The sequence below is a fragment of the Hippoglossus stenolepis genome, chromosome 6, assembly GCF_022539355.2.
Source record: "Hippoglossus stenolepis isolate QCI-W04-F060 chromosome 6, HSTE1.2, whole genome shotgun sequence".
In the NCBI taxonomy this organism is placed as follows: domain Eukaryota; kingdom Metazoa; phylum Chordata; class Actinopteri; order Pleuronectiformes; family Pleuronectidae; genus Hippoglossus; species Hippoglossus stenolepis.
Window position 1 is genome coordinate 6,054,743 of NC_061488.1, and position 26,428 is coordinate 6,081,170.

The following is a 26,428-nucleotide window of genomic DNA, read 5'->3' on the forward strand; positions in this document are numbered from 1 at the left end:
GAGTAGTTGTTGTGGTAGTTGGAGTAGTTGTTGTAGTAGTTGGAGTAGTTGTTGTGGTAGTTGGAGTAGTTGTTGTGGTAGTTGGAGTAGTTGTTATGGTAGTTGGAGTTGTGGTAGTGGTAGTTGGAGTAGCTGTTGTGGTAGTTGGAGTAGTTGTTGTGGTAGTTGGAGTTGTGGTAGTGGTAGTGGTAGTTGGGGTTGTGGTAGTGGTAGTTGGAGTAGTTGCTGTAGTAGTTGGAGTTGTGGTCGTTGGAGTAGTTGTTGTGGTAGTTGGAGTTGTGGTAGTGGTAGTTGAGGTTGTGGTAGTGGTAGTTGGAGTAGTTGTTGTGGTAATTGGAGTAGTTGTAGTTGGAGTAGTTGTTGTGGTAGTTGGAGTTGTGGTAGTGGTAGTTGGGGTTTGGTGTGGTAGTGGTAGTTGGAGTAGTTGTTGTGGTAGTTGGAGTAGTTGTAGTTGGAGTAGTTGTTGTGGTAGTTGGAGTTGTGGTAGTGGTAGTTGGGGTTGTGGTAGTGGTAGTTGGAGTAGTTGTTGTGGTAGTTGGTGTAGTTGGAGTAGTTGGAGTTGGAGTAGTTGTTGTGGTAGTTGGAGTTGTGGTAGTTGGGGTTGTGGTAGTGGTAGTTGGAGTACTTGCTGTAGTAGTTGGAGTTGTGGTCGTTGGAGTAGTTGTTGTGGTAGTTGGAGTAGTTGTTGTGGTAGTTGGAGTTGTGGTAATGGTAGTTGGGGTTGTGGTAGTGGTAGTTGGAGTAGTTGTTGTGGTAGTTGGAGTAGTTGTAGTTGGAGTAGTTGTAGTTGTAGTAGTTTTTGTGGTAGTTGGAGTTGTGGTAGTGGTAGTTGGAGTAGTTGTTGTGGTAGTTGGAGTAGTTGGAGTTGGAGTAGTTGTTGTGGTAGTTAGAGTTGTGGTAGTGGTAGTGGTAGTTGGGGTTGTGGTAGTGGTAGTTGGAGTAGTTGCTGTAGTAGTTGGAGTTGTGGTCATTGGAGTAGTTGTTGTGGTCGTTGGAGTAGTTGTTGTGGTAGTTGGAGTAGTTGTTGTGGTAGTTGGAGTTGTGGTAGTGGTAGTTGGGGTTGTGGTAGTGGTAGTTGGAGTAGTTGGAGTAGTTGTTGTGGTAGTTGGAGTTGTGGTAGTGGTAGTTGGGGTTGTGGTAGTGGTAGTTGGAGTAGTTGCTGTAGTAGTTGGAGTTGTGGTTGTGGTCGTTGGAGTAGTAGTTGTGGTCGTTGGAGTTGTGGTTGTCGTAGTCGGAGTAGTTGTTGTGGTCATTGCAGTTGTGGTAGTGGTAGTTGGGGTTGTGGTAGTTGGAGTTGTGGTTGTGGTAGTTGGAATAGTTGTTGTAGTAGTTGGAGTTGTGGTAGTGGTCATTGGAGCTGTGGTCATGGTAGTTGGAGTAGTTGCTGTAGTAGTTGGAGTCGTGGTCGTTGGAGTTGTGGTTGTGGTCGTTGGAGTAGTTGTTGTGGTAGTTGGAGTTGTGGTAGTGGTAGTTGGGGTTGTGGTAGTGGTAGTTGGAGTAGTTGTTGTGGTAGTTGGAGTAGTTGGAGTTGGAGTAGTTGTTGTGGTAGTTGGAGTTGTGGTTGTGGTAGTTGGAGTAGTTGTGGTTGTTGGAGGTGTGGTAGTGGTAGCTGGTGTTGTGGTAGTGGTAGGTGGAGTAGTTGTAGTAGTAGTTGGGGTTGTGGTAGTGGTAGTTGGGGTTGTGGTCGTGGTAGTTGGAGTAGTTGTTGTGGTAGTTGGAGTTGTGGTTGTGGTCGTTGGAGCTGTGGTCATGGTAGTTGGAGTAGTTGTTGTGGTAGTTGGAGTTGTGGTTGTGGTAGTTGGAGTAGTTGTGGTGGTTGGAGGTGTGGTAGTGGTAGCTGGCATTGTGGTAATGGTAGGTGGAGTAGTTGTAGTAGTAGTTGGGGTTGTGGTAGTTTGAGTTGTGGTCATGCTAGTTGGAGTAGTTGTGGTCATTGGAGTTGTTGTAGTGGTAGTTGGAGTTGTGGTAGTGGTAGTAGTGGTAGTTGGAGTTGTGGTCATGGGAGTTGCGGTTGTGGTAGTTGGGGTTGTGGTAGTGGTAGTTGGACTTGTGGTCATGGTAGTTGGAGTTGTGGTTGTGGTAGTTGGAGTAGTTGTTGTGGTTGTGGTAGTGGTAGTTGCAGTAGTTGCTGTGGTAGTGGTTGTGGGAGTTGTGGTGGTGAGAGCTGTGGTTGTAGTAGTTGTAGTTGTTTCGCATTTGCTGTCTTTTTTCTTGAATTCCTCTCCAACTGGACAGTTTCGGAGCACTGGAACTGAACAGTCGTAATAAGAACCTTTGTCTGAGGGATTGGGGAACAGCCCATCCTTCTTACCATTACAGGCACCTTGAACACCACTTGTAGTAGAAGGAGTTGTGGTAGTGGGAGTTGTGCTGGTAGTAGTGGGAGCTGTGCTCGTGGTAGTTGGAGTAGTTGTTGTGGTAGTTGGAGTAGTTGTTGTAGTAGTTGGAGTAGTTGTTGTGGTAGTTGGAGTTGCGGTAGTGGTAGTTGGGGTTGTGGTAGTGGTAGTTGGAGTAGTTGTGGTAGTTGGAGTAGTTGGAGTTGGAGTAGTTGTTGTGGTAGTTGGAGTTGTGGTAGTGGTAGTGGTAGTTGGAGTAGTTGCTGTAGTAGTTGGAGTTGTGGTCATTGGAGTAGTTGTTGTGGTCATTGGAGTTGTGGTCATTGGAGTAGTTGTTGTGGTCGTTGGAGTTGTAGTTGTGGTCGTTGGAGTAGTTGTTGTGGTAGTTGGAGTAGTTGTTGTAGTAGTTGGAGTTGTGGTCATTGGAGTAGTTGTTGTGGTAGTTGGAGTAGTGGTAGTTGGGGTTGTGGTAGTGGTAGTTGGAGTAGTTGTTGTGGTAGTTGGAGTAGTTGTTGTGGTAGTTGGAGTTATGGTAGTGGTAGTTGGGGTTGTGGTAGTGGTAGTTGGAGTAGTTGTTGTGGTAGTTGGAGTAGTTGTTGTGGTAGTTGGAGTTGTGGTAGTGGTAGTTGGGGTTGTGGTAGTGGTCGTGGTAGTTGGAGTAGTTGCTGTAGTAGTTGGAGTTGTGGTTGTGGTCGTTGGAGTAGTTGTTGTGGTCGTTGGAGTTGTGGTTGTCGTAGTTGGAGTAATTGTTGTGGTCGTTGCAGTTGTGGTAGTGGTAGTTGGGGTTGTGGTAGTTGGAGTTGTGGTAGTTGGAGTAGTTGTCGTAGTAGTTGGAGTTGTGGTCGTTGGAGTTGTGGTAGTGGTAGTTGGGGTTGTGGTCGTGGTAGTTGGAGTAGTTGTTGTGGTAGTTGGAGTTGTGGTTGTGGTCATTGGAGCTGTGGTCATGGTAGTTGGAGTAGTTGTTGTGGTAGTTGGAGTTGTGGTTGTGGTAGTTGGAGTAGTTGTGGTTGTTGGAGGTGTGGTAGTGGTAGCTGGCATTGTGGTAGTGGTAGGTGGAGTAGTTGTAGTAGTAGTTGGGGTTGTGGTAGTGGTAGTTGGGGTTGTGGTCGTGGTAGTTGGAGTTGCGGTAGTGGTAGTTGGGGTTGTGGTAGTGGTAGTTGGAGTAGTTGTGGTAGTTGGAGTAGTTGGAGTTGGAGTAGTTGTTGTGGTAGTTGGAGTTGTGGTAGTGGTAGTGGTAGTTGGAGTAGTTGTTGTAGTAGTTGGAGTTGTGGTCATTGGAGTAGTTGTTGTGGTCATTGGAGTTGTGGTCATTGGAGTAGTTGTTGTGGTCGTTGGAGTTGTGGTTGTGGTCGTTGGAGTAGTTGTTGTGGTAGTTGGAGTAGTTGTTGTAGTAGTTGGAGTTGTGGTCGTTGGAGTAGTTGTTGTGGTCGTTGGAGTTGTGGTTGTGGTCGTTGGAGTAGTTGTTGTGGTAGTTGGAGTAGTTGTTGTGGTAGTTGGAGTAGTTGTTGTGGTAGTTGGAGTTGTGGTAGTGGTAGTTGGGGTTGTGGTAGTGGTAGTTGGAGTAGTTGTTGTGGTAGTTGTTGTGGTAGTTGGAGTTATGGTAGTGGTAGTTGGGGTTGTGGTAGTGGTAGTTGGAGTAGTTGTTGTGGTAGTTGGAGTAGTTGTTGTGGTAGTTGGAGTTGTGGTAGTGGTAGTTGGGGTTGTGGTAGTGGTCGTGGTAGTGGTAGTTGGAGTAGTTGCTGTAGTAGTTGGAGTTGTGGTTGTGGTCGTTGGAATAGTTGTTGTGGTCGTTGGAGTTGTGGTTGTCGTAGTTGGAGTAGTTGTTGTGGTCGTTGCAGTTGTGGTAGTGGTAGTTGGGGTTGTGGTAGTTGGAGTTGTGGTAGTTGGAATAGTTGTTGTGGTCGTTGGAGTTGTGGTTGTGGTCGTTGGAGTAGTTGTTGTGGTAGTTGGAGTAGTTGTTGTGGTAGTTGGAGTAGTTGTTGTAGTAGTTGGAGTTGTGGTCATTGGAGTAGTTGTTGTGGTCGTTGGAGTTGTGGTTGTGGTCGTTGGAGTAGTTGTTGTGGTAGTTGGAGTAGTTGTTGTGGTAGTTGGAGTTGTGGTAGTGGTAGTTGGGGTTGTGGTAGTGGTAGTTGGAGTAGTTGTTGTGGTAGTTGGAGTAGTTGTTGTGGTAGTTGGAGTTGTGGTAGTGGTAGTTGGGGTTGTGGTAGTGGTAGTTGGAGTAGTTGTTGTGGTAGTTGGAGTAGTTGTTGTGGTAGTTGGAGTTGTGGTAGTGGTAGTTGGGGTTGTGGTAGTGGTCGTGGTAGTGGTAGTGGTAGTTGGAGTAGTTGCTGTAGTAGTTGGAGTTGTGGTTGTGGTCGTTGGAGTAGTTGTTGTGGTCGTTGGAGTTGGAGTAGTTGTTGTGGTCGTTGCAGTTGTGGTAGTGGTAGTTGGGGTTGTGGTAGTTGGAGTTGTGGTAGTTGGAGTAGTTGTTGTAGTAGTTGGAGTTGTGGTAGTGGTAGTTGGGGTTGTGGTCGTGGTAGTTGGAGTAGTTGTTGTGGTAGTTGGAGTTGTGATTGTGGTCATTGGAGCTGTGGTCATGGTAGTTGGAGTAGTTGTTGTGGTAGTTGGAGTTGTGGTTGTGGTAGTTGGAGTAGTTGTGGTTGTTGGAGGTGTGGTAGTGGTAGCTGGCATTGTGGTAATGGTAGGTGGAGTAGTTGTAGTAGTAGTTGGGGTTGTGGTAGTTTGAGTTGTGGTCATGGTAGTTGGAGTAGTTGTGGTCATTGGAGTTGTTGTAGTGGTAGTTGGAGTTGTGGTAGTGGTAGTAGTGGTAGTTGGAGTTGTGGTCATGGGAGTTGCGGTTGTGGTAGTTGGGGTTGTGGTAGTGGTAGTTGGACTTGTGGTCATGGTAGTTTGAGTTGTGGTCGTGGTAGTTGGAGTAGTTGTTGTGGTGGTTGGAGTTGTGGTAGTTGGGGTTGTGGCAGTGGTAGTTGGAGTTGTGGTCATGGTAGTTGGAGTTGTGGTCGTGGTAGTTGGAGTAGTTGTAGTTGGAGTAGTTGTTGTGGTAGTGGTGGTTGGGGTTGTGGTAGTGGTAGTTGCAGTAGTTGCTGTGGTAGTGGTTGTGGGAGTTGTGGTGGTGAGAGCTGTGGTTGTAGTAGTTGTAGTTGTTTCGCATTTGCTGTCTTTTTTCTTGAATTCCTCTCCAACTGGACAGTTTCGGAGCACTGGAACTGAACAGTCGTAATAAGAACCTTTGTCTGAGGGATTGGGGAACAGCCCATCCTTCTTTCCATTACAGGCACCTTTAACACTACTTGTAGTAGTAGGAGTTGTGGTAGTGGGAGTTGTGCTGGTAGTAGTGGGAGCTGTGCTCGTGGTAGTTGGAGTAGTTGTTGTGGTAGTTGGAGTAGTTGTTGTAGTAGTTGGAGTAGTTGTTGTGGTAGTTGGAGTAGTTGTTGTGGTAGTTGGAGTAGTTGTAGTTGGAGTAGTTGTTGTGGTAGTTGGAGTTGTGGTAGTGGTAGTTGGGGTTGTGGTAGTGGTAGTTGGAGTAGTTGTGGTAGTTGGAGTAGTTGGAGTTGGAGTAGTTGTTGTGGTAGTTGGAGTTGTGGTAGTGGTAGTGGTAGTTGGAGTAGTTGCTGTAGTAGTTGGAGTTGTGGTCATTGGAGTAGTTGTTGTGGTCATTGGAGTTGTGGTCATTGGAGTAGTTGTTGTGGTCGTTGGAGTTGTGGTTGTGGTCGTTGGAGTAGTTGTTGTGGTAGTTGGAGTAGTTGTTGTGGTAGTTGGAGTAGTTGTTGTGGTAGTTGGAGTAGTTGTTGTGGTAGTTGGAGTTGTGGTAGTGGTAGTTGGGGTTGTGGTAGTGGTAGTTGGAGTAGTTGTTGTGGTAGTTGGAGTAGTTGTTGTGGTAGTTGGAGTTGTGGTAGTGGTAGTTGGGGTTGTGGTTGTGGTAGTTGGAGTAGTTGTTGTGGTAGTTGGAGTAGTTGTTGTGGTAGTTGGAGTTGTGGTAGTTGGGGTTGTGGTAGTGGTAGTGGTAGTTGGAGTAGTTGCTGTAGTAGTTGGAGTTGTGGTTGTGGTCGTTGGAGTAGTTGTTTTGGTCGTTGGAGTTGTGGTTGTCGTAGTTGGAGTAATTGTTGTGGTCGTTGCAGTTGTGGTAGTGGTAGTTGGGGTTGTGGTAGTTGGAGTTGTGGTAGTTGGAATAGTTGTTGTAGTAGTTGGAGTTGTGGTCGTTGGAGTTGTGGTAGTGGTAGTTGGGGTTGTGGTCGTGGTAGTTGGAGTAGTTGTTGTGGTAGTTGGAGTTGTGATTGTGGTCATTGGAGCTGTGGTCATGGTAGTTGGAGTAGTTGTTGTGGTAGTTGGAGTTGTGGTTGTGGTAGTTGGAGTAGTTGTGGTTGTTGGAGGTGTGGTAGTGGTAGCTGGCGTTGTGGTAATGGTAGGTGGAGTAGTTGTAGTAGTAGTTGGGGTTGTGGTAGTGGTAGTTGGGGTTGTGGTCGTGGTAGTTGGAGTAGTTGTTGTGGTAGTTGGAGTTGTGGTTGTGGTAGTTGGGGTTGTGGCAGTGGTAGTTGGAGTAGTTGTGGTGGTTGGAGGTGTGGTAGTGATAGCTGGCATTGTGGTAGTGGTAGGTGGAGTAGTTGTAGTAGTAGTTGGGGTTGTGGTAGTTTGAGTTGTGGTCATGCTAGTTGGAGTAGTTGTGGTCATTGGAGTTGTTGTAGTGGTAGTTGGAGTTGTGGTAGTGGTAGTAGTGGTAGTTGGAGTTGTGGTCATGGGAGTTGCGGTTGTGGTAGTTGGGGTTGTGGTAGTGGTAGTTGGAGTTGTGGTCATGGTAGTTGGAGTTGTGGTCGTGGTAGTTGGAGTAGTTGTTGTGGTGGTTGGAGTTGTGGTAGTTGGGGTTGTGGTAGTGGTAGTTGGAGTTGTGGTCATGGTAGTTGGAGTTGTGGTCGTGGTAGTTGGAGTAGTTGTAGTTGGAGTAGTTGTTGTGGTAGTGGTGGTTGGGGTTGTGGTAGTGGTAGTTGCAGTAGTTGCTGTGGTAGTGGTTGTGGGAGTTGTGGTGGTGAGAGCTGTGGTTGTAGTAGTTGTAGTTGTTTCGCATTTGCTGTCTTTTTTCTTGAATTCTTCTCCAACTGGACAGTTTCGGAGCACTGGAACTGAACAGTCGTAATAAGAACCTTTGTCTGAGGGATTGGGGAAAAGTCCATCCTTCTTTCCATTACAGGCACCTTTAACACTACTTGTAGTAGTAGGAGTTGTGGTAGTGGGAGTTGTGCTGGTAGTAGTGGGAGCTGTGCTCGTGGTAGTTGGAGTAGTTGTTGTGGTAGTTGGAGTAGTTGTTGTAGTAGTTGGAGTAGTTGTTGTGGTAGTTGGAGTAGTTGTTGTGGTAGTTGGAGTAGTTGTTGTGGTAGTTGGAGTTGTGGTAGTGGTAGTTGGGGTTGTGGTAGTGGTAGTTGGAGTAGTTGTTGTGGTAGTTGGAGTAGTTGTAGTTGGAGTAGTTGTTGTGGTAGTGGTGGTTGGGGTTGTGGTAGTGGTAGTTGGGGTTGTGGTAGTGGTAGTGGTAGTTGGAGTAGTTGTTGTGGTAGTTGGAGTAGTTGTAGTTGGAGTAGTTGTTGTGGTAGTGGTGGTTGGGGTTGTGGTAGTGGTAGTTGCAGTAGTTGCTGTGGTAATGGTTGTGGGAGTTGTGGTGGTGAGAGCTGTGGTTGTAGTAGTTGTAGTTGTTTCGCATTTGCTGTCTTTTTTCTTGAATTCCTCTCCAACTGGACAGTTTCGGAGCACTGGAACTGAACAGTCGTAATAAGAACCTTTGTCTGAGGGATTGGGGAACAGCCCATCCTTCTTTCCATTACAGGCCCCTTTAACGCGATCTGTAGTAGTAGGAGTTGTTGTCGTTGCAGTTGTGGTAGTTGGGGTTGTGGTGGTTGGAGTTGTGGTTGTGGTAGTTGGAGTAGTTGTTGTAGTAGTTGGAGTAGTTGTTGTGGTAGTTGGAGTTGTGGTAGTGGTAGTTGGGGTTGTGGTAGTGGTAGTTGGAGTTGAGGCTGTGGTAGTGGAGGTTGACGAACCTAAAATAACAGGAACATTGGGTTAATTGCTTTAAAAGCTTCTTGATCATCACATCATACATTTTTATTCCTGAGCGTCACTACTTAGATTCCTAAAGAGAAACAGAAAGGACGTTTACAACGAGAAAACATCAAGTTAATAAAAGCTGATAAAACTTGTTCAGTAAATATAAAAATATAAATCACTACCTCACTACACACACTTTTTCAAATGTCTTACTTTGAACCAGGAGTGAATTCAGGTGGCTGATGAAGGGACTTTTGCTCTGGTTACAGAAATTTCCGCTGAAGTCATCCAGGTCCAGGGACCAAACAAAGGCTCCTCCAAAGTTTTTTGCTTTTAAGTAACTGACCTGAGAGGACGAAGAGGAAAATACTTCTGCATGTTAACAAAACACAGTATACGTCTAAACAGAGTTCTGAGTCGTTTGCATCGTTATAACTCAATTTAACAGATGGTTACCTTCTTACTAATGCTGCGTGTGTCATCAAATCCAACCCACTGGTTTTCTGTGATGGCATATGGAACTTTCTGATCGGGAATCCTTTGGACCATCTCCCCTTCAGTATAAAGGCAAGTCTGAAAAGAAGCATCACATTACTCATATAGATGTAAAGAAATAGAGTTCAGACCTTTATGGTGCGTTCAGACCAAACAAGATGCGAAATTGAACCTCACGTTATTGGCCTGCTTTTGGAATCACTGGGCAACGGACAGAACTAACTGAGTAAGGCAGCTAATGCTAGTGCTCTAATGTTGGTTCATAGTAAAGTGCAACCCATAGCTGGAATTAAATGAGATGAATATTTCCAGAACTCCTCAATATCTGATTCTTGGTTCATCACAAGGATTATTTGAAACACTTTCAACTTGTGTAGCTGTAATCCCACTGTGTCTAAAGGTTGGTTCACGCTTGGCCTGGTCCCACCTTTATTGTACAAAAAACACTAATAATATAAATTACTTACATTCCCAGCTCATAGTAATATAATAATACCTCATAATAGGCCCAGAATCCTTCTTCACCAGTGTAGCAGCCTTCTTCACCAGGGCCGCTGGCTGGAGCTCCAACATCACTGGATGCAGAGGAGAGGGAAAAAGCTCGCCCATATGCAGCTAGTCCCAAATTTAGCAATTGTGCAGGTGCTCCCGTGTCCAACCAATACTGCATGGCAGAGTCCTACAGTGTGGGGGGGAGACAATAAAGATCAGAGTGCATCTGTTCATAGATAGGGGTTCAGACAATCTATGTATGAATCATGGTATTTACAGTATTATAGTAGATTTTGTCTCCAGTATCTTGGGATCCCACGTATAAGGGACTGTGATGTCCTGTGACATTTTCCCAGGGGCCGTGAAAGTCATACGTCAGCACATTGAGGAAATCCAGGTCCCTGTTAGAATAGAGAGGAAGTCATGTTGACCAAAGTGCTTTGACATGTGATCATGGGTGTATTGTAATTATTTATGAAATAAAAGATTAGTTTACTTGGTAATCTTTTCGACTTCATAACTGGCATCAATGACCTCTCTCTCAGCAGAGACACTTGCTGTCAGGATTAATCGGTCACGGTTATGTTTTTTCCCTTCAGTCTCAAAGGCAGCATTGAGCTCCTACTCAACAACAACAACAAAAACATAGTTCAGTCAAGTCTAACATCCTACAAAAACAGATCCTATGGCATATTTCTTTGAGTTTCAGAGGAAAGGGTCTGACCTTGCACAACAGTGTAAATTTCTGCTTGTTGTCTGGGTCGCCTCCTGCTCCCACAGGGTACATCCAGTCCAGGTTTAACCCATCAAACTGAAATATTCTCAGCAATGCGACAGCAGACTGGATGAATGTTGTTCTCTTTTGTTTGGTTGACGCCATCGTAGTGAATCTGATAAACATTTAACACAGTGCTCTTAATATCCACTTAATTATAATATGGAGTTATTAACATCTTTAATAGGCTACGATAAAATAATAAAAAAGCAGGACACACAAGTAGGAGTCATATAAAAATATAAAAGCTTATTAAATGATCATTGCTCCCAGTTTGCACTCGCCGCAGTGGCTTGGCACAAACCATATGTGCTGCTTCATTTAAACCATGTATTATGCTGGATGTGCAAATCACAAACAAAAACCCAACATGAATGGACAAAGCATTACAAATACCAACATACTTTAGTACTGCTTACACTTGTTTTTGGACTCATAAAAATGCCCAAATGTGAAATTCTTGTACGTATGTTTGTACGTATGTATGCATAGAAGTATAACTTACTTTTCTTTGTTAAAGGTTGGGCCACCAACAGCCAACAGGGTTTTGAGTGAAGGATTTCTGTGGGAGCATAACATTTAAGTAATTATTGGAAAAATAAAAAGTTTGAAATGATTTTTAAAATGTGAACAAGCTGATGTTCTAACCTGGTTTTGAGCCCATTAAACAACTGATAGCGAAATATTTCTGCTCTTCTAGTGGGGACCAGCTCATTGAATTCATTGATGTCAGAGAAGGCGTAGATCAGATGGGTACATTTGTTCGGATCGATATCCTCAATCGTGAACTTCCCGGCGTCTGGTCTATCTTCGGCCAAGCTGTTAAAGTAACACACCAGCCTTTCGGAAGAGCCTGAGACATGAATAACAAAAAGTTTGAATTAGAATGAATTGGTTTTCAAAGACAGCAGTTTTATCAAACTGACTTAGGAACTTTATTTATTTGCTCGAAGAACTGTTATGATTAATAAGTGCCTCTTACCGAAGCTGGCGATGATCAGGCAGAGACCTTCAAAGATAAAGAGTGGATCATTATGAGGTTAACTATAAAAGTGAACTGGTCAGTTCATCTAAATCCACATGTAATTTGAACCTTGTGACCACATTTTGAAATTTCCTCGAAAAATCAGGTGATTCCAAAGGTTTCACCTTTTCTTTTTGTCACTTTAAGTATAAAAATGTGTTTTTAAGATCTGGTTGAGTGGAATATTTAAGAAAGTGTTTTACTTGGTTAGTGAGCCTTACCTGCTGTCAGAATTATGTTGCACATGTTGTCACTATATGGAAAGAAAAGAAAGAATTAAGAAAATATATTTTTATAAACATTATTCATACAAATCTTCACTCTGAGCACTCAACATTCATTTCATTTCAGCATTTTCCCTTTATTCTAGTTCCATATTAATTATATATTTTTATAAATATTGTCATATTGTAACTGTTTTGAAATGTTTTAGCTTTTTAGTCTAATAATGCTATTTATGCTGATTTGCTTAGTATTGTGTCATTTTTAGATATACACACAGGATGAGTTGTGATGGTGGGCCCCCGAAAAAAGCTTTGAATTCATCTCAGAAATAGGTCACCCGTCTTAAAGGTTATGAGTTCAGTATCCACTGCCAGTAGGTGTCACTCTTGCACCACAATCTCAGACCAAGTGCTCCATTGGCCACAACTCCCCACATCTTCAAGAGCTCAACAAGATGTTGCCAGTAGTCTTAGAATATATGCACAGGTGTTGCCTATATGGTCTATGAGTGTTCCATAGCCCAGTGGAAGTGGTACATTGTGAACCGACTGCTGCTTTGTAAAATAGCATCTCCCTTGATGACAGCTCTGCATGGTCGGGAAAGCTCTTACCTAAATATCAGATCTTTTTCATTTTATTTCATGTTTAATCCCAATGAATCTTATCATACACTACCACGTTTGATCTGAGCTAAACAGAATGAAAAAATTATCAAAAAAGATCAATACAAAAATAATAAAGCTCAATAACAATCATCATAATCATAATCACACAATCTCAGCGCGTGAGTTGGTTAGAGAGCCGGTATAGTACAGCAGCGGTTAAATCTGATGTAATGTTGTACAATTAAATCAAAGCAAAAGGGATACTTACAAAGGTAATGGTGAAAGAAGCATCTACTGTCTCCACTGTGACTGATGGAGGACTGATGAGTTTCTGGCTGTTAAATTGGGTATATAGCTCCCAGGGTGTGGTAGTTACATTGGGTGTGGATAGTTAATGCAGTGTTGCAATGTCCAAAGTAATTATACCCTGATGGAAATGTGGACAAAAGACGGTTCAATTACCTGACGTCAGGTGACGGGGGAACATTTAGTACATTTAAAAACGTGTAAAAAATAATTCAACAGCATGTTGATCATTTTTTAACAGTTTTTTTCTTTTAGTTCATTTTGACACTTGATATTTGATAATTATGAGAGGAGGGATGTGTGACATAAATGACAAACTGACACCAGAGACAGGGTCAGTCTGTTTAAATGGTTTCAGAATCAACAAATCCATCTTATGTCCCTCAGGCGGCTGAAATATCATAATGAAAAGATCATACTGAGTTTTCACCCCCAGTTGTTAACCTCCTGAAATCAACACAGAAGTTTGACACGTCACCACAATACGATGCAATGTACGTAAAAGTACAACAACTGTTAAACACAGACGCACAATAAATGAACAGAACAAGGCAAGGATAAGTGCAGAGGAGCCACAGCACCATCATCATCAAAAAATGCATGTCTAATTACACAGTGTAAAACTAAACCAGCAAGAACACACCAACACTAAAGGTTAACTTGGATAACAAAAGAAATAATAATTTACATATAAGAAGTATCATCACACAATGGCACACACACCCAACTGGGTTACGCCGGGTTCACACCGGACGCGTAAGCGCCATTCTCAAGCACTCTGCCGCCTGGCTGTTCACACCGGACGCGTAAGCGCCATTCTCAAGCACTCTGCCGCCTGGCTGTTCACACCGGACGCGCATTTCTCCGCGCCGGTCAGCCTGCGATTCTGCTTTCTCCCCTTGTTGTTGTATGTAACCCGTTCAATGTCGGGGTTCAGGGGTAAATGATGATGGTCTTCATAGCCCCCCCCCCCCTCTCTTTCTCTCTCTGTCTGTCTGCTTGTGTGCTTGTAGTGGAGGGGCAGATGTGGAAATTTAATAATGTGAGGTGAAAAATCGGGGAAATTGAAACTCCAGGACAACAGAAGGGAAATCCAAAGTATGGGATGCATATTTGATCATTAATATCATATAAAATATTTCATTTATATCTTCCAAACCTTCGTAGTTTGTGATCAGTTCACAGTACGATGGATTCAGGAGATGCTCCCTCAGGTTTAACTGGTTGAGCGTCTCCTTACATCAAGTGCCCTCACTGTGGCCTCACTCGTCACCTGCAGAGCCAAATGGGAATTAACAAATATTGTGTTTTTGCTTGAGCTCCCAACACAAAGCTGTTATAGAGAAGTCAGGACACAACACAATCGTTGTTGGCTGACATTTGTGGGAACATTTGCCAAACAGGTTCTGCTTCATGATTGAATTCTTCCTCCTCCCTGGGTGATAGGTACATGTTGTTTTAAACTTATACAAGTTCTGTAGTGAGGCGCCCACGTGACACAAGGTGATGCTTGATATTTGGTTGTTTGTCTCTGCATTACATAAAGAATATTTTATTATGATAATGAATTGTAGAATTCACAAGTTAAAGATGACAAAGTTTAATATCCTATCATATTCATAGAATCAATTAAAGAGCTCAATTGCATTGATTTATTGATTCAGTTTTCCTAATTCTCTCTAATTGATATGTATGTGCAAGTTATACAGTAGTTATGATAAAATTATATTCAAGTCACTAATGCTTGCCTACAGAGGGACTTCCAGGTCTGCATCCACAAATCTGAACCCTTATAACAGTGACATGTAATGCATGAAAATACTCAGCAACTCAACTAGCAGAGCACCTAGCAGCATTGGACTACATGGGTCTCAAGAAGAACCAGTCCGCCGAGGAAGCAGCATGAGGGCATCCTTGACCTGGTCGAGGAGGTGAAGGCTCCACAGATCCAGAACGCAGACAAAGACAAGCGAGTAGCCTACTAGAGAGCAGAGTGGCAGACCTGGAACAGTACACAGTATACAACATGAATAATGTGATCGTCTCTGGCCACATACACAAGTACATACATCCTACCCATATACATTCAGCCGAGTGTAGAAAACATGCTCATGTTTTGTGTAAATCAGTGGTAGGAAGAGTGTCAATGATAAGATAAGACACAATATCAACACATAATGATCGATACTTTAATTAATGAGTTAAATCTTTATTCAGAGCAGCGCGCGCATTCATCAGCCGTCAGGCCTCTCTCTCTCTCTCTCTCTCTCTCTCTCTCTCTCTCTCTCTCTCTCTCTCTCTCGCTCTCACATAGTGTGATCGGACACGTGTATAAACTCAGTTTGAGTAAAAACCACAGACTTTGTAAACTCAGGAAACTGATGTGGAGCTGGAGGAGTTGGCGGCGCGCTTCGTTTGGTTCGACGCGGTTGGCGCAGCTCACAGAATGACAGAGACACCAGACAGGATGTAAATTAATGACAGAGTCGCTGAAAACTGACGTTTTTTTCAGTCCAAACATGGATGAAAAGACCCCACATTAACACCGTGTGTGGACTAAGCGGAGCTGTGCAGGGCTCCCTGGTGTCTGCCCCGACTTAGTGGCGCTGCGGACGGGCTGTGCGCCTTCTCCCCTCGTGGAGCTGTCCCTGATCTCTGTCTCCGTAGCCAGGGACTGTTTATGTTTATTTATCGCAAGTCATATCGTCATCGCGATATTAAACTAAGTTATCGCATATTGCATGTTGTTCTTATATCGTGCTGCCCTAATGCGATGGATTCATTGCTGAGAACATCGCCACATACCACACACTGCGGCCTGGGCTCTTCCTCCGTCCCGCTCCAACTGAATCCAAATAGGAGGTAACCTGCGTCATATCTCCTGACTGTTTTTCGCCGTTTGCTGCTAGCAGGTGCTGTGGAGACTTCACTGGCACTGCTAATGAGGCTACTAGCACTTGCGCTAGTAGCCTAAGAATATCTGTACAAGTTGTTAATGATTTGGGTAAAGTTATCATGGAAGAATCTTCCTGAACAAAGTGTTTACAGTTCAAAGTGGTGCACTGGTTGGCTTTGCAAAATGTAACTAAATACAAAGTGTGCATGCATTCAATGTCAGTTGCACTATCTGTCATTATAGGGAGACCTATGGATACTTGTTTTTGGAATAAAAGGATCAGATCCCGTTCCAACAGGCTCTGAATATATCATGAGAAAGTCTGCAACCCTTCTAGCACGTAAAGGGATATTATTAAACTGGAAGCTCCAACCAACTCTCTACCTATATTACACGATATCCTCTCTTCCCACAACATTTCCTAAAATGTATTTTTTCATCCACAAATTTTACTCTCTTTTTCTGATTAATTGTGTCTGGATACGTTCCTCAGCTCTCTCACATCATATCTGATGTGAATTCACAGTACACCATAGTATTGTCTGAAATGTGTAACTAGTGCTGAGTTCTGCACCTTCAGGCTCTGCTGCTATGTTTTGTACATGTGAATAGGAATTTATCTGATCTAAATTTTTTGTCTATTTTCTATTAATTGATAAATTCATTACTTATTTTGTTATTTATTTAATCCTGTTCCTCTTATTCTCCCTTTTCCCTTATGAATTATATGCTCAATGTCAAAAATCCCAATAAAAAGAGATGTTAAAAACGATTTAAATTCTAATCTTTTGTCATCTGCAATATAAAGGGTATGCAGCATGGAATGGAATAAAGTGAAGGGTCTTATCTTATTTCCACGGTATTGGGCCATTTATCTCATAAGCATCTGACAGACAAATGACAACCAACCAATAATCAAACTTCAAACAAATCTAAACTAAATATGGGAAACTTTCATTTGTTGAATTATTTTATACACAACCATTGTGTCACCATGTAAGACAAATCTGGTCAGTGGAGTGCTAAATAAAGACCAACAAGAACATATCCATGCAATAGGGTTAGATACACCTACACAACATACAGTGTGTATGCATCAACCATATAATGAAGCAAATGAAGTTAGATAAATGATTAAGGAAAGGAGACCAAAAACATACATACAGGTACGATTTAAGGATAGAATCAAGACAACAGTTGTAACGACACAGTACAGTTGTTCGTATGACATGTTAATAAATAAAAATAAATAATGTTGTACATTAAACATACATGGATTAGAGGATATTTGATTGGTGACTGGAGATTGTGGAAATAAATCTGTAAATGTTCGTAGTTTCGTCTATAATGTTAATGATAAAGTATAAATTGTGTTTTCAAATTATGTGTAGATTAGTGAGGCTGAAAACAAACAACTGAATGATCATAAGAAATTGTAGTTATTTTATTGGTAATAGTGACTACTTCAGTTGATAAGGATAAATATTAAAATATAACTTGCAACTCTTTAAGGTTATTGGCAGCTGCTGGTTTCTTTCTTGAATTCCAATCCCTTTGAACATGTTTGGAGGAACGCTCCATCAGGGCTACAGCTGTAATAAGAACCAATGTCTATGGGATTGGAGACCAGCCCGCTCGTCATTCCCTTACAGGGATCAACTGTAGTAGTAGGAGTTGTTGTAGTGGGAGTTGTGCTGGTAGTAGTGGGAGCTGTGGTCGTGGTAGTTGGAGTAGTTGTTGTGGTAGTTGGAGTATTTGTTGTAGTAGTTGGAGTAGTTGTTGTGGTAGTTGGAGTAGTTGTTGTGGTAGTTGGAGTTGTGGTAGTAGTAGTTGGGGTGGTGGTAGTGGTAGTTGGAGTAGTTGTTGTGGTAGTTGGAGTAGTTGTAGTAGTTGTTGTGGTAGTTGGAGTAGTTGTTGGAGTAGTTGTAGTTGGAGTAGTTGTTGTGGTAGTTGGGGTTGTGGTAGTGGTAGTTGGAGTAGTTGTTGTGGTAGTGGTAGTTGGGGTTGTGGTAGTTGGAGTAGTTGCTGTAGCTGGAGTGGTTGTTGTGGTAGTTGGAGTAGTTGTTGTAATAGTTGGAGTAGTTGTTGTGGTAGTTGGAGTAGTTGTTGTAGTAGTTGGAGTAGTTGTTGGAGTAGTTGTAGTTGGAGTAGTTGTTGTGGTAGTTGGGGTTGTGGTAGTGGTAGTTGGAGTAGTTGTTGTGGTAGTTGGAGTAGTTGTTGTAGTAGTTGGAGTAGTTGTTGTGGTAGTTGGAGTAGTTGTTGTGGTAGTTGGAGTTGTGGTAGTAGTAGTTGGGGTGGTGGTAGTGGTAGTTGGAGTAGTTGTTGTGGTAGTTGGAGTAGTTGTAGTAGTTGTTGTGGTAGTTGGAGTAGTTGTTGGAGTAGTTGTAGTTGGAGTAGTTGTTGTGGTAGTTGGGGTTGTGGTAGTGGTAGTTGGAGTAGTTGTTGTGGTAGTGGTAGTTGGGGTTGTGGTAGTTGGAGTAGTTGCTGTAGCTGGAGTGGTTGTTGTGGTAGTTGGAGTAGTTGTTGTAGTAGTTGGAGTAGTTGTTGTGGTAGTTGGAGTAGTTGTTGTAGTAGTTGGAGTAGTTGTTGGAGTAGTTGTAGTTGGAGTAGTTGTTGTGGTAGTTGGGGTTGTGGTAGTGGTAGTTGGAGTAGTTGTTGTGGTAGTTGGAGTAGTTGTTGTAGTAGTTGGAGTAGTTGTTGTGGTAGTTGGAGTAGTTGTTGTGGTAGTTGGAGTTGTGGTAGTAGTAGTTGGGGTGGTGTTAGTGGTAGTTGGAGTAGTTGTTGTAGTAGTTAGATAATTGTAGTAGTTGTTGTGGTAGTTGGAGTAGTTGTTGGAGTAGTTGTAGTTGGAGTAGTTGTTGTGGTAGCTGGGGTTGTGGTAGTGGTAGTTGAAGTAGTTGTTGTGGTAGTAGTAGTTGGGGTTGTGGTAGTTGGAGTAGTTGCTGTAGCTGGAGTGGTTGTTGTGGTAGTTGTTGTAGTAGTTAGGTGTTGTTGTGGTAGTTGGAGTAGTTGTTGTAGTAGTTGGAGTAGTTGTTGGAGTAGTTGTAGTTGGAGTAGTTGTTGTGGTAGTTGGGGTTGTGGTAGTGGTAGTTGGAGTAGTTGTTGTGGTAGTGGTAGTTGGGGTTGTGGTAGTTGGAGTAGTTGTTGTAGCTGGAGTGGTTGTTGTGGTAGTTGGAGTAGTTGTTGTAGTAGTTGGAGTAGTTGTTGTGGTAGTTGGAGTAGTTGTTGTGGTAGTTGGAGTTGTGGTAGTGGTAGTTGGGGTTGTGGTAGTGGTAGTTGGAGTAGTTGTTGTGGTAGTTGGAGTAGTTGTAGTTGTAGTAGTTGTTGTGGTAGTTGGAGTAGTTGTTGTAGTAGTTGGAGTAGTTGCTGTAGTTGGAGTGGTTGTTGGAGTAGTTGTTGTAGTAGTTGGAGTAGTTGTTGTGGTAGTTGGAGTAGTTGTTGTGGTAGTTGGATTGTGGTAATGGTAGTTGGGGTTGTGGTAGTGGTAGTTGGAGTAGTTGTTGTGGTAGTTGGAGTAGTTGTTGTGGTAGTTGGAGTTGTGGTAGTGGTAGTGGTAGTTGGAGTAGTTGTTGTGGTAGTTGGAGTAGTTGTTGTGGTAGTTGGAGTTGTGGTAGTGGTAGTTGGGGTTGTGGTAGTGGTAGTTGGAGTAGTTGTTGTGGTAGTTGGAGTAGTTGTTGTGGTGGTTGGAGTTGTGTTGGTGGTAGTTGGAGTTGTGGTTGTGGTCGTTGGAGTAGTTGTGGTCATTGGAGTTGTGGTAGTGGTCGTTGGGGTTGTGGTAGTTGGAGTTGTGGTCGTGGTAGTTGGAGTAGTTGTGGTCGTTGGAGTTGTGGTTGTGGTCGTTGGAGTAGTTGTGGTCGTTGGAGTTGTGGTAGTGGTCGTTGGGGTTGTGGTAGTGGTAGTTGGAGTAATTGTTGTGGTAGTTGGAGTTGTGGTAGTGGTAGTGGTAGTTGGGGTTGTGGTAGTGGTAGTTGGAGTAGTTGTTGTGGTAGTTGGAGTTGTGGTAGTGGTAGTTGGGGTTGTGGTAGTTGGAGTAGTTGTTGTGGTAGTTGGAGTAGTTGTTGTGGTAGTTGGAGTTGTGGTAGTGGTAGTTGGGGTTGTGGTAGTGGTAGTTGGAGTAGTTGTTGTGGTAGTTGGAGTAGTTGTTGTGGTAGTTGGAGTTGTGGTAGTGGTAGTTGGAGTTGTGGTAGTGGTCGTTGGAGTTGTGGTTGTGGTCGTTGGAGTAGTTGTGGTCGTTGGAGTTGTGGTAGTGGTCGTTGGGGTTGTGGTAGTTGGAGTTGTGGTCGTGGTAGTTGGAGTAGTTGTGGTCGTTGGAGTTGTGGTTGTGGTCGTTGGAGTAGTTGTGGTCGTTGGAGTTGTGGTAGTGGTCGTTGGGGTTGTGGTAGTGGTAGTGGTAGTCGGAGTAGTTGCTGCAGTTGGAGTAATTGTTGTGGTAGTGGTAGTTGGGGTTGTGGTAGTGGTAGTTGGAGTAGTTGTGGTCGTTGGAGTTGTGGTTGTGGTCGTTGGAGTAGTTGTGGTAGTTGGGGTTGTGGTAGTGGTAGTTGGGGTTGTGGTAGTGGTAGTGGTAGTCGGAGTAGTTGCTGCAGTTGGAGTAGTTGTTGTGGTAGTGGTAGTTGGGGTTGTGGTAGTGGTAGTTGGAGTAGTTGTTGTGGTAGTTGGAGTAGTTGTTGTGGTAGTTGGAGTTGTGGTAGTGGTAGTTTGGGTTGTGGTAGTTGGAGTAGTTGTTGTGGTAGTTGGATTAGTTGGAGTAGTTGTTGTGCTAGTTGGAGTTGTGGTAGTGGTAGTTGGGGTTGTGGTTGTGGCCGTTGGAGTAGTTGTAGTCGTTGGAGTTGTGGTTGTGGTCGTTGGAGTAGTTGTGGTCGTTGGAGTTGTGGTAGTGGTAGTTGGGGTTGTGGTAGTGGTAGTTGGAGTAGTTGTTGTGGTAGTTGGAGTAGTTGTGGTAGTTGGAGTTGTGGTAGTGGTAGTTGGGGTTGTGGTAGTGGTAGTGGGAGTAGTTGTTGTGGTAGTTGGAGTTGTGGTAGTGGTAGTTGGGGTTGTGGTAGTGGTAGTTGGAGTAGTTGTTGTGGTAGTTGGAGTTGTGGTAGTGGTAGTTGGGGTTGTGGTAGTGGTAGTTGGAGTAGTTGTTGTGGTAGTTGGAGTAGTTGTTGTGGTAGTTGGAGTTGTGGTAGTGGTAGTTGGGGTTGTGGTAGTTGGAGTAGTTGTTGTGGTAGTTGGAGTAGTTGTTGTGGTAGTTGGAGTTGTGGTAGTGGTAGTTGGAGTTGTGGTAGTGGTCGTTGGAGTTGTTGTGGTCGTTGGAGTTGTGGTTGTGGTCGTTGGAGTAGTTGTGGTCGTTGGAGTTGTGGTAGTGGTCGTTGGGGTTGTGGTAGTTGGGGTTGTGGTAGTGGTAGTGGTAGTGGTAGTCGGAGTAGTTGCTGCAGTTGGAGTAGTTGTTGTGGTAGTGGTAGTTGGGGTTGTGGTAGTGGTAGTTGGAGTAGTTGTTGTGGTAGTTGGAGTAGTTGTTGTGGTAGTTGGAGTTGTGGTAGTGGTAGTTGGGGTTGTGGTAGTTGGAGTAGTTGTTGTGGTAGTTGGAGTAGTTGGAGTTGGAGTAGTTGTTGTGGTAGTTGGAGTTGTGGTAGTGGTAGTGGTAGTTGGGGTTGTGGTTGTGGCCGTTGGAGTAGTTGTGGTCGTTGGAGTTGTGGTTGTTGTCGTTGGAGTAGTTGTGGTAGTTGGAGTTGTGGTTGTGGTAGTTGGAGTAGTTGTTGTGGTCGTTGGAGTAGTTGTTGTGGTAGTTGGAGTTGCGGTTGTCGTAGTTGGAGTAGTTGTTGTCGTTGCAGTTGTGGTAGTGGTAGTTGGGGTTGTGGTAGTTGGAGTTGTGGCAGTTGGAGTAGTTGTTGTAGTAGTTGGAGTTGTGGTCGTGGTAGTTGGAGTTGGAGTAGTTGATGTTGGAGTTGTTATAGTGGTAGTTGGAGTAGTTGTTGTGGTCGTTGGAGTTGTAGTGGGAGTTGTGGTCGTGGTAGTTGGAGTTGTGGTAGTGGTAGTTGGGGTTGTGGTAGTGGTAGTGGTAGTTGTAGTTGTTGTAGTTGGAGTAGTTGTTGTGGTAGTTGGAGTTGTGGTAGTTGGGGTTGTGGTAGTGGTAGTTGGAGTAGTTGTTGTGGTAGTTGGAGTAGTTGTTGTGGTAGTTGGAGTTGTGGTAGTGGTAGTTTGGGTTGTGGTAGTGGTAGCTGGAGTAGTTGTTGTGGTAGTTGGAGTTGGAGTAGTTATTGTTGTAGTTGGAGTTGTGGTAGTGGTAGTTGGGGTTGTGGTAGTGGTAGTTGGAGTAGTTGTTGTGGTAGTTGGATTAGTTGGAGTTGGAGTAGTTGTTGTGGTAGTTGGAGTTGTGGTAGTGGTAGTTTGGGTTGTGGTTGTGGTCGTTGGAGTAGTTGTGGTCGTTGGAGTTGTGGTAGTTGGAGTAGTTGTTGTAGTTGCTGTGGTAGTTGGAGTTGCGGTAGTGGTAGTTGGGGTTGTGGTAGTTGGAGTTGTGGTAGTTGGAGTAGTTGTTGTAGTAGTTGGAGTTGTGGTCGTGGTAGTTGGAGTAGTTGGAGTTGGAGTAGTTGATGTTGGAGTTGTTGTAGTGGTAGTTGGAGTTGTTGTTGTGGTAGTTGGAGTAGTTGTTGTAGTTGTTGTGGTCGTTGGAGTAGTTGTTGTGGTAGTTGGAGTTGCGGTAGTGGTAGTTGGGGTTGTGGTAGTGGTAGTTTGGGTTGTGGTAGTTGGAGTAGTTGTTGTGGTAGTTGGATTAGTTGGAGTTGGAGTAGTTGTTGTGGTAGTTGGAGTTGTGGTAGTGGTAGTGGTAGTTGGGTTGTGTGGCGGTTGGAGTATGTGGCCTGGAGTTGTGGTTGTTGTCGTTGGAGTAGTTGTGGTAGTTGGAGTTGTGGTTGTGGTAGTTGGAGTAGTTGTTGTGGTCGTTGGAGTAGTTGTTGTGGTAGTTGGAGTTGCGGTTGTCGTAGTTGGAGTAGTTGTTGTTGTCGTTGCAGTTGTGGTAGTGGTAGTTGGGGTTGTGGTAGTTGGAGTTGTGGCAGTTGGAATAGTTGTTGTAGTAGTTGGAGTTGTGGTCGTGGTAGTTGGAGTTGGAGTAGTTGATGTTGGAGTTGTTATAGTGGTAGTTGGAGTAGTTGTTGTGGTCGTTGGAGTTGTAGTGGGAGTTGTGGTCGTGGTAGTTGGGGTTGTGGTAGTTGTGGTCGTGGTAGTTGGAGTTGTGGTAGTGGTAGTTGGGGTTGTGGTAGTGGTACTGATAGTTGTAGTTGGAGTAGTTGTTGTGGTAGTTGGAGTTGTGGTAGTTGGGGTTGTGGTAGTGGTAGTTGGAGTAGTTGTTGTGGTAGTTGGAGTAGTTGTTGTGGTAGTTGGAGTTGTGGTAGTGGTAGTTTGGGTTGTGGTAGTGGTAGCTGGAGTAGTTGTTGTGGTAGTTGGAGTTGGAGTAGTTATTGTTGTAGTTGGAGTTGTGGTAGTGGTAGTTGGGGTTGTGGTAGTGGTAGTTGGAGTAGTTGTTGTGGTAGTTGGATTAGTTGGAGAGTAGGTGTTGTGGTAGTTGAGTTGTGGTAGTGTGGTAGTTTGGGTTGTTGTTGTGGTCGTTGGAGTAGTTGTGGTCGTTGGAGTTGTGGTTGTGGTAGTTGGAGTAGTTGTTGTAGTTGTTGTGGTCGTTGGAGTAGTTGCTGTGGTAGTTGGAGTTGCGGTAGTGGTAGTTGGGGTTGTGGTAGTTGGAGTTGTGGTAGTTGGAATAGTTGTTGTAGTAGTTGGAGTTGTGGTTGTGGTAGTTGGAGTAGTTGGAGTTGGAGTAGTTGATGTTGGAGTTGTTATAGTGGTAGTTGGAGTTGTTGTTGTGGTAGTTGGAGTAGTTGTTGTAGTTGTTGTGGTAGTTGGAGTTGCGGTAGTGGTAGTTGGGGTGGTGGTAGTGGTAGTTTGGGTTGTGGTAGTTGGAGTAGTTGTTGTAGTAGCTGATTAGTTGGAGTTGGAGTAGTTGTTGTGGTAGTTGGAGTTGTGGTAGTGGTAGTTGGGGTTGTGGTTGTGGCCGTTGAAGTAGTTGTGGTCGTTGGAGTTGTGGTTGTTGTCGTTGGAGTAGTTGTGGTAGTTGGAGTTGTGGTTGTGGTAGTTGGAGTAGTTGTTGTGGTCGTTGGAGTAGTTGTTGTGGTAGTTGGAGTTGCGGTTGTCGTAGTTGGAGTAGTTGTTGTTGTCGTTGCAGTTGTGGTAGTGGTAGTTGGGGTTGTGGTAGTTGGAGTTGTGGCAGTTGGAATAGTTGTTGTAGTAGTTGGAGTTGTGGTCGTAGTAGTTAGAGTTGGAGTAGTTGATGTTGGAGTTGTTATAGTGGTAGTTGGAGTAGTTGTTGTGGTCGTTGGAGTTGTGTGGGAGTTGTGGTCGGTAGTTGGAGTTGTGGTAGTGGTAGTTGGGGTTGTGGTAGTGGTACTGATAGTTGTAGTTGTTGTAGTTGGAGTAGTTGTGGTAGTTGGAGTTGTGGTAGTTGGGGTTGTGGTAGTGGTAGTTGGAGTAGTTGTTGTGGTAGTTGGAGCAGCTGTTGTTGTGGTAGTTGGAGTTGTGGTAGTGGTAGTTTGGGCTGGTGGTAGTGGTAGCTGGAGTAGTTGTTGTGGTAGCTGGAGTTGAGTAGTTATTGTTGTAGTTGGAGTTGTGGTAGTGGTAGTTGGGGTTGTGGTAGTGGTAGTTGGAGTAGTTGTTGTGGTAGTTGGATTAGTTGGAGTTGGAGTAGTTGTTGTGGTAGTTGGAGTTGTGGTAGTGGTAGTTTGGGTGTGGTTGTGGTCGTTGGAGTAGTTGTGGTCGTTGGAGTTGTGGTTGTGGTAGTTGGAGTAGTTGTTGTAGTTGTTGTGGTCGTTGGAGTAGTTGCTGTGGTAGTTGGAGTTGCAGTGGTAGTTGGGGTTGTGGTAGCTGGAGTTGTAGTTGGAATAGTTGTTGTAGTAGTTGGAGTTGTGGTCGTGGTAGTTGGAGTAGTTGATGTTGGAGTTGTTATAGTGGTAGTTGGAGTTGTTGTTGTGGTAGTTGGAGTAGTTGTTGTAGTTGTTGTGGTCGTTGGAGTAGTTGTTGTGGTAGTTGGAGTTGCGGTAGTGGTAGTTGGGGTTGTGGTAGTTGGAGTTGTGTTAGTTGGAATAGTTGTTGTAGTAGTTGGAGTTGTGGTCGTGGTAGTTGGAGTAGTTGGAGTTGGTGTAGTTGATGTTGGAGTTGTTATAGTGGTAGTTGGAGTTGTTGTTGTGGTAGTTGGAGTTGTGGTAGTGGTAGTTGGAGTAGTTGTAGTGGTAGTTGGGGTTGTGGTAGTGGTACTGATAGTTGGAGTAGTTGTTGTAGTTGGAGTAGTTGTTGTGGTAGTTGGAGTTGTGGTAGTTGTGGTTGTGGTAGTGGTAGTTGGAGTAGTTGTTGTGGTAGTTGGAGTAGTGGTAGTTGGAGTAGTTGTTGTAGCTGTAGTTGTGGTAGTGGTAGTTGGGGTGGTAGTTGTTGTGGTAGTTGGAGTAGTTGTTGTGGTAGTTGGAGTTGTGGTAGTGGTAGTTGGGGTAGTGGTAGTCGGAGTAGTTACTGTAGTTGGAGTGGTTGTTGTGGTAGTTGGAGTTGTGGTAGTGGTAGTTGGAGTAGTTGTTGTGGTAGTTTGGGTTGTGGTAGTGGTAGTTGGAGTAGTTGTTGTGGTAGTTGGAGTAGTTGTTGTGGTAGTTGGAGTAGTTGTTGTGGTAGTTGGAGTAGTGGTAGTGGTAGTTGGGGTTGTGGTAGTGGTAGTCGGAGTAGTTGCTGTAGTTGGAGTGGTTGTTGTGGTAGTTGGAGTTGTGGTAGTGGTAGTTGGAGTAGTTGTTGTGGTAGTTGGAGTAGTTGGAGTTGGAGTAGTTGTTGTGGTAGTTGGAGTTGTGGTAGTGGTAGTTGGGGTTGTGGTAGTGGTAGTTGGAGTAGTTGCTGCAGTAGTTGGAGTTGTGGTTGTTGTCGCTGGAGTAGTTGTGGTCGTTGGAGTTGTGGTTGTGGTAGTTGGAGTAGTTGTTGTAGTTGTTGTGGTCGTTGGAGTAGTTGTTGTGGTAGTTGGAGTTGCAGTTGTCGTAGTTGGAGTAGTTGTTGTTGTTGTCGTTGCAGTTGTGGTAGGTGTAGTTGGAGTTGTGGTAGTTGGAATAGTTGTTGTAGTTGTTGTAGTTGGAGTAGTTGATGTTGGAGTTGTTATAGTGGTAGTGGTAGTTGGAGTTGTGGTCGTGGTAGTTGGAGTAGTTGTTGTGGTCGTTGGAGTTGTGGTAGTGGTAGTTGGAGTAGTTGTTGTGGTCGTTGGAGTTGTTGTAGTTGGAGTTGTGGTCATGGTAGTTGGAGTTGTGGTAGTGGTAGTTGGGGTTGTGGTAGTGGTAGTGATAGTTGGAGTAGTTGTTGTGGTAGTTGGAGTCTTGGTAGTTGGGGTTGTGGTAGTGGTAGTTGGAGTAGGTGTTGTGGTAGTTGGAGTAGTTGTAGTGGTAGTTGGAGTAGTTGTTGTGGTAGTTGGAGTTGTGGTAGTAGTAGTTGGGGTTGTGGTAGTGGTAGTTGGAGTAGTTGTTGTGGTAGTCGGAGTAGTTGTTGTGGTAGTTGGAGTAGTTGTTGTGGTAGTTGGGGTTGTGGTAGTGGTAGTCGGAGTAGTTGCTGTAGTTGGAGTGGTTGTTGTGGTAGTTGGAGTAGTTGTTGTGGTAGTGGTAGTTGGTGGTGTGGTAGTGGTAGTTGGAGTAGTTGTTGTGGTAGTTGGAGTAGTTGTTGTGGTAGTTGGAGTTGTGGTAGTGGTAGTTTGGGTTTTGGTAGTGGTAGTTGGAGTTGTGGTTGTGGTAGTTGGAATAGTTGTTGTGGTAGTTGGAGTAGTTGTTGTGGTAGTTGGAGTTGTGGTAGTGGTAGTTGGGGTTGTAGTTGTGGTAGTTGGAATAGTTGTTGTGGTAGTTGGAGTAGTTGTTGTAGTTGGAGTTGTGGTAGTGGTAGTTGGGGTTGTGGTAATGGCAGTTGGAGTAGTTGCTGTAGTAGTTGGAGTTGTGGTTGTGGTCGTTGGATTAGTTGTGGTTGTTGGAGTTGTGGTTGTGGTCGTTGGATTAGTTGTGGTTGTTGGAGTTGTGGTCGTGGTAGTTGGAGTGGTTGTTGTAGTTGGAGTAGTTGTTGTGGTCATTGGAGTAGTTGTTGTGGTAGTTGTAGTTGTGGTAGTGGTAGTTGGAGTTGTGGTTGTGGTAGTTGGAATAGTTGTTGTAGTAGTTGGATTAGTTGTAGTTGGAGTAGTTGTTGTGGTAGTTGGAGTTGTGGTTGTGGTCATTGGAGTAGTTGTTGTGG

At 44.1% G+C, this 26,428-nt stretch overlaps 2 protein-coding genes across 2 annotated transcripts; both read right to left on the minus strand.

The window, feature by feature from the left end:
* Window positions 1–322: 322 nt before the first annotated feature.
* LOC124851945 (mucin-2-like) lies at window positions 323–18,002 on the minus strand (the record flags this gene model as incomplete). The annotated part of the gene is given in 8 exon segments (XM_047340146.1): window positions 323–406; window positions 408–2,069; window positions 3,060–3,656; window positions 9,355–9,537; window positions 9,628–9,751; window positions 10,774–10,978; window positions 11,108–11,134; window positions 16,709–18,002. Coding segments are annotated over 8 exon segments (4,176 nt in total), but the record flags the coding sequence as incomplete, so codon positions are not given.
* Window positions 18,003–24,404: 6,402 nt separating this feature from the next.
* On the minus strand, window positions 24,405–24,866 carry LOC124851928 (integumentary mucin C.1-like; the record flags this gene model as incomplete). Its single annotated transcript, XM_047340116.1, has 1 exon — window positions 24,405–24,866. A coding segment is annotated over one exon (462 nt), but the record flags the coding sequence as incomplete, so codon positions are not given.
* Window positions 24,867–26,428: the final 1,562 nt, after the last annotated feature.